We start from the raw sequence: 6,312 nt of genomic DNA, 5'->3' as shown, positions 1-6,312 counted from the left end.
TAGTTTTGTTTTTTTATTGAATCGAGTATCCAGAGCCAGCGTCTTTTTAGTAATACTAGTTGTTAACATGTTATACATGTTTTGAAGTTATGCGTGGTTGTCAAAAACAAAACAAAGAGAGGAACCTGAGTGGAAGTCCTGGAATTGAATGGACTGAAAGATTCAAAACGAACAATATATAACATGTTGGGTCAAGCCGTTACATTTTTCATGACAATGCTAAAATATATAAAAATACTATTTTGGATTTTTATGTTAATGAGGAGCAAAATAAAGGGTTTTTTTAGAATGCTACTAGTAATTTTTTGATATTCAACTGCAGATGAATATTAGATGATCCGATAGGATCATAGGAATAATAAGAAGCAAAATCACTTAACTCTTGTAAGAATATAAGAAAAACTTAAATTTGTAATCTGAATTGTCTCCTATTCCATTTAGAATCCGAATTGTCAGGGCCTTAAATTTGGAACTAAGCTACTTACATCTCTTGATTGTCTTCAAGTCCCCTGTTGATATATTAACAATGAAAAACCAGTGCTCTAATCTTTTAGTTGTGGTAGAATATATCATTAATAAGCATGCTACATAACATGGCAAATCTTTCTAATCCCACCATCCTTAATTAGTTACTTGTCCTACGAAACAATTCATTAGGATGATTGTGGTTTCGCGGAGTTGTATCTAGAACAAGATATGTTTACTGCAAGGCGCAAGACACAATCGAAGTCAAAATATTGCAGTTACATGCTCTGAGGCCTCACCATCCTTAACGCCTCGCAGCAAATCATCTGACTTGACATGTTGCTAAGCATCATAGAGATACTTCATCGTTTTCTCCAGATCATTGTCTTTGGAGGCCTTGTATTTTGAAGGCTTTTGCCTGCAATTCTGTTCTCTTCTTGCCAATACGTAGTGGCTGAGCTTGAAAAGAATTGAAGGTTTTATTCTTTTCAAAAAATTTCTTTAAAATTTTTATAGATGATTGTCCCGATACAATTTGAGGTGGTTCATATCAGAGAAGGTGTCGATATGCCGATGGAAAACCTTTGTATGGATTACCTAATACTCCGACATTGCCAGGACGTGAAAATACAATCTGCATTATCATATAAGCTCGAATATTAACATGGGAGTAGAGCATCTCTAAATTCCATATATATTTTTTTATTGATTCTAATGCTGTATTCAAAGGAAAGCAATAAATGCAAACCTGCAATTACCTGATAATTCCCAAGGGCATACGACTTGAAACCAGCAGCGCTGTAGTCAAAATAATACTCCCATGTCCTGATGAACTTTTCATCGAATCCCATGGCAAGAATTTTCCTAAGAAAAATAATGAGAAAAGTTACAAATGTTTTCCTTTGTGGGGTGATAGATGATGATGATGATGATGATGATGATCTGCAAAGAAGATAAAAATCAAATGATTATTCTACCTCTTGTTTTCCAAGAAATATTTTTTCCAGCATCTTAACGTAAGATAGTAATGACTTCCTATATTTTCCACATGCTCCACACTGCACAAACAAAACTTACATTAGGATTACAGAATAGTCAAGACAAACTAAAAATTAATTAGAAGAAAGCTTCAAAGTACTGTGTAACAAAGCAACTCATACCAGAGTCTTGATGCTACACCCATGGCTGATGTTATCCTACTCAATGAGGGCACACATGCACCGGGAAAAATATATTCCTTGATAAAATCAGAACTTCGCCTGTACTCATCATAACGCTCATCTGCTATAGATGTAGACTGAGTAAAAAAAAACAACCATTTTTACTATTTTGCAATTAGTAGAAAGTTAAAAGAGTTATCTAGGCTAAATGTTGAAAATGTGGTAATGAAGCACAATATGCTATCAGACAATGACAGGTCCCTTCCCTTATTTGTCATACCTGTAGGACAAGAAGCCCATCTTCTGCCAATGCTGATTCGCAGCTACTAAAAAAATCCTCCATGTATTCATGACCCACATGCTCTATCATTTCACTAGGAAAACAGATCAAAATTTATGACTTCAGTAGTCTGGGCGGGATATGGTAGGTATATATCTAGTAAAGATGCATCTTACCAAGATACGATTCTATCGTATTTATAGCCTTTAGGCAATTCACGATAATCACAGAGGAGAAGTCTGATATTATCCTGGTAAAAGAATAGGTTATAAGCTTCAAAATGAAGATATTTGTCTTAAGAAAATCAGTCTGAACAACAATTCAGACAGAAGTAGATGCTATACATATCAATTATCATCCCAAAGATACCTGCAGACCAGCTTCCTTGACTTTCATTTCTGCATATTTCAGTTGCTCCACAGATAGAGTGAGACCCGTGTATTTGCATCCTGTTTGTTTGACAACTTCAATAGCAAAAGTTCCCCAGCCACAACCAATGTCAAGAATTTCATGCTTCTTATCGATTCTTGCCTATATTGATTAAAAATAAATTCATGATAGTGTATGTATATCAATTAAAATTTGTTAAAAATCTGGTGAAACAGTTAAGAGATTGTATATTACACTCACTTTTTCAATCAGAACAGAGATTTTCCTCAACTGAGCTGTATTCAAGTCTTCATCTTCAGTCTATAATGTAACATCGCATGCAAATAAAATAATCAAAAGCTAAGCCATGGCACATAGTGGTTGAGATTCCTCCTTTGCATCAAATAAAATAAAATAAAAGCATTGGAAGGTTGGGTTTCTGACCTTAAATATTGCACACGAGTACGCCATTGTTTCTCCCAGGAATAGAGAAAAAACCTCGTTACTCTAGAAGAACGAAATGAAAAGGAAGATGTAAGCCTCACTGAAAGATCCTTTACTAACATCAGAATTCTGAACGTGGCACTAGCACATGCTAATATATTGCTACAATTTCCACACAATCTATTTTCCCTACAGCGTGGACGTTATTAAACAAAAGAATTAACAAGCTATGATCCCATACCAGGTCATAATGACGAGAGATGTTCCTGCGAGCTTGAGTAAGAGTATTTTGCCTCAGAACATGTTGAAGGAAAAACTTTGCGGAAGCAATACCTGCTGTAAATAACGATGGTGTCCACCAACCCCTATATATACTCAACCAAAGATGAATGTTAGATGATCCGATAGGATCAAAGGAATAAAAAGAAGCAAAATCACATGCCTTTTCTTATTCGCCTTGGAGATAGATTTGTTTGCATCTCTGTTCGCAATCAGAACCTAAAATATAAATTTGAAGAAAAAATTAATGATATTAAAACCAAAATGAAAAGCACTATATGTTACAACAACATTATATATCTCACCATGATAAGATGTAGAAGACCTTGGTCTTTGTCAGCAAAAGAAAAATCTCCATTAATATAAGCATCTGCAAGGCCTATGTCAGCCCGCGTCATTACCTGACAACGTTTTCTAATCATTGTAATGAAATGTTGAGAATTTCGTGCATTGCAACAATATTGTTGCTTATAATCTTAGCTGAGAGAAAAGGAGACCCACAAGCAGAACGTACCTTCCAGTAAAACTGAGGATTGTGAACTTTGAGAACAACTTCTAGAGAACATTTTTTACTAGTTCCCTCGAAGGTGAAAGTTGCACCCCCTTCCTCCTCCAAGCTGTGACAGCACAGTCCAAATCAAATGACATTAAATTCGAGTTAGTTCCCTCGAAGGTAAAAAGTATCATTAAAATAGACAAAAAAAAAAACCCCTTAGTTTAATTGGTATCGTTGTATTTCTAATTTCTTGCCAATTATATTTATTCATTTTCGAAACACTTGTAAACGAAAAAACAAAAAAGAGAAAAGTGAACTTACATTAAACGGTCAGTGGAGATATGACTTCCAAGAAATTTAGTAACAAAAAGACGAGCCCAAGCTTGTAACCGAGAAGGTGCCATTTGTTTTCCATGGATCAGAGCAACACAAGTCTCTCCAGAGGAACAATTTGCAGCGGCCATTAATGCTACAAGACTGCAAGAGAATGAAACCTCGAGCTTTATATGATCTACAAATCAACTTGTTGAGTCGCAGCAAGAAAACAGGCAGCAAACTAAAGAGAAACAGATTAGATAACGAAGAGGAAAGAAACATGCACAAAGAATAATATAAGGATTTACACGGTTCTGGCTTGGTCTACGTCCACAAACAAGATGGCAATGATATATTACTATGAAGGAGTATAAATTATAAATGACTCAATCTCTCTACTTGGGATATCCCAGGAGAACATCCAAAAATATACTCTTAACTCTTGTATACTAAGAATCTATAAAAGAGCTTGTTCTATACTTCTCACTAGTGTTTCTCTCTCTTACTTCTCTCTAAAACTTGATGATTAAAACAAGCAAATGAATGCCTATTTATAGTGAAGGTTTAGGGACTTAAGTTTGCAATTAAGCAATCTTCAAAGGATGCAAAAATAAATATCCAATTAACACAAAAAATTCAGCCGAATTATGTCATGTCATGATTGTGGTGTCATGTTTGCTATTTATAAAAAAATGTCCGTGATGATAATATTCCATTGGCATAGAGAAGGGCACCTGTTCTTGCATAGAAAAAACTGTGTATCCATGTAAAAATTGTGTGCATAAAAGTTTGTTCATGAGAATACAAATAAAAAGGCTTACTTTCTTCTTTTGTTTTCGAAGTCAATGGAAGTTAGGCATTAATTAACACCTCTAGAATTGATAACTTGATTGCGACACCTATATATGGCTATGGTGTAAAGAATTGCAAAGCTGAATACTTCTTATTCATTAAACAACCGCATAAATACAAAACCAAGAGTGGTTGAAGATGCTAAAAACTAAAAAGGTTACAGCAGAATCTTATATATGGCTATGGTGTAAAGAATTTATTGATTAAACAACCGTATAAATTCAAAATCAAGAGCGGTTGAAGAGTCTAAAAACTAGGAAGGTTACAACTGAATCCTATATCTACTAAATACATTTAAATAAAACAAGCTGATAAGGAAGAGTAAGTGCATGAAGCAACTGATTATCTCTGTTATGCTTCCTCAAGATGGAGCTCGGAAGAGAAGTCCAATCTTATATTTGTGCATGAGAATTCAAAATATTTGCAGTTACATGCTCTGAGACCTCACCACCCTTAACACCACACACAAAATCATCTGACTTGACATGTTGCTAAGCATTATAGAGATACTTGTTCATCGTTTTCTTCTAGATCCAAAAAAAACATTGTAATTAAGTCGATTAGGAGTCGTAATCTTTATTTTATTTTCTTACATAAATACAACCTCATTAATAATTACTAATGAGTAGTAGAGGGTGTGAAAAAAATAAAGTGAAGGTTAGGAATGACGTAGCTGCCATAAAAATTATATGGCCTAGCTGACTTTCGAAGGTTAGGAATAGTGCTTTCACGACTTTTGATTGCAACTTATCTTGCTAGAAATTGTTTTCTGGTTGTAAGTTAACTGTGCTATTACTTGTTTATCTAGTGAGAGTACCGGTACCAGAACAAGAACAAGGATTACTCTTTGGTCAAAGCCGCCGCACTTGAACCGTAACCAGCTAATGCATCGCCTTTAAAAACAGTGTGGCTCTTAATTAATATATCATGTCATAGTCGCTGTGTCATCTTTGCTGTTTAGGGTAGAAGACGGGAGTCTTTAATTATGAGGTTTAGATGCCTTGAATATTCTAGTTTTCGCAAGTGCAAGAAAATAAAGTCTTTTTTCCATCTCTCTAAATGATGGCTTATCTTGGAATTCAAGACAATTTACATAGTCTATGCAATGTTTAGGATGAAACAATTTGTTTGCCACTTGCAGTTTTGGACTTCTTTATGACAAGGCTTGGAGTGATAACAAGTCACTGTAAAAACTGTTTTAATTCTAGGTTTTTTCTTGAATATCTGAATACCATCCTTGATTGCGTTCCGAGCCTATAAATCTTATCCATTAAGTTCAAATCTGTAAAGTGTCACCGACTTGAATTGATTGGCTAAGGGAAAGAAAGAACCTAAATAACTGAGACAAGTTGATTGAGACTAAAAGCACTTCTCTTTAACAATTCCGAGGATGACTTTTTGGCCGCAAGCTTACATCTTGATGTCAAGATCGTGTCCTTGCTCTTCAAATGGTGCTTCCATTTGTCTAGCTAGAATTGCCATTTTATATCAATCTTAAGCTAAATTTGGCCAAGAAACGAAGATCACAAAGAAAGAGATGTTGATCTTGTTGATAAATCGTCATCACACAGTGCTTCCTTAATTTGTGATTTTATTTTTTTATTTTGTTTTTTCAAAGGGGATTAACTGGGTGACAAACATTGCACTTGTGC

General features: G+C 34.8%; 1 protein-coding gene across 1 annotated transcript; it reads right to left on the bottom strand.

Annotated features, from left to right (window-relative positions):
- Window positions 1-408: 408 nt before the first annotated feature.
- On the bottom strand, window positions 409-4,315 carry LOC133695960 (uncharacterized). The gene is made up of 15 exons (XM_062117948.1): window positions 4,117-4,315; window positions 3,815-3,970; window positions 3,512-3,614; window positions 3,303-3,398; window positions 3,161-3,216; window positions 2,960-3,083; window positions 2,719-2,781; window positions 2,536-2,595; window positions 2,275-2,436; window positions 2,082-2,155; window positions 1,906-1,999; window positions 1,626-1,762; window positions 1,443-1,523; window positions 1,224-1,329; window positions 409-1,099 (listed from the first exon to the last, which is right to left on the bottom strand). Exons 2-15 carry the CDS (start codon window positions 3,955-3,957, stop codon window positions 1,016-1,018), a joined length of 1,383 nt encoding a protein of 460 aa, XP_061973932.1. The 5' UTR covers window positions 3,958-3,970; window positions 4,117-4,315; the 3' UTR covers window positions 409-1,015.
- Between the last annotated feature and the right edge of the window lie 1,997 nt (window positions 4,316-6,312).

The sequence above is a fragment of the Populus nigra genome, chromosome 6 (assembly GCF_951802175.1).
Source record: "Populus nigra chromosome 6, ddPopNigr1.1, whole genome shotgun sequence".
Taxonomy (NCBI): Eukaryota; Viridiplantae; Streptophyta; class Magnoliopsida; order Malpighiales; family Salicaceae; genus Populus; species Populus nigra.
Note: the sequence above shows the minus strand (reverse complement) of the source record. Positions and strands in the feature narration are given on the sequence as shown.

Excerpts from the sequence above, each read along its gene's own strand:
- LOC133695960 (XM_062117948.1), bottom strand. The coding sequence starts at position 3,957 with ATGGCCGCTGCAAATTGTTCCTCTGGAGAGACTTGTGTTGCTCTGATC. Across the intron at positions 2,596-2,718 it reads ACTCGTGTGCAATATTTAAG|ACTGAAGATGAAGACTTGAA; the intron begins GTCAGAAACCCA and ends GTTACATTATAG. Across the intron at positions 2,156-2,274 it reads TCAAGGAAGCTGGTCTGCAG|GATAATATCAGACTTCTCCT; the intron begins GTATCTTTGGGA and ends TTCTTTTACCAG.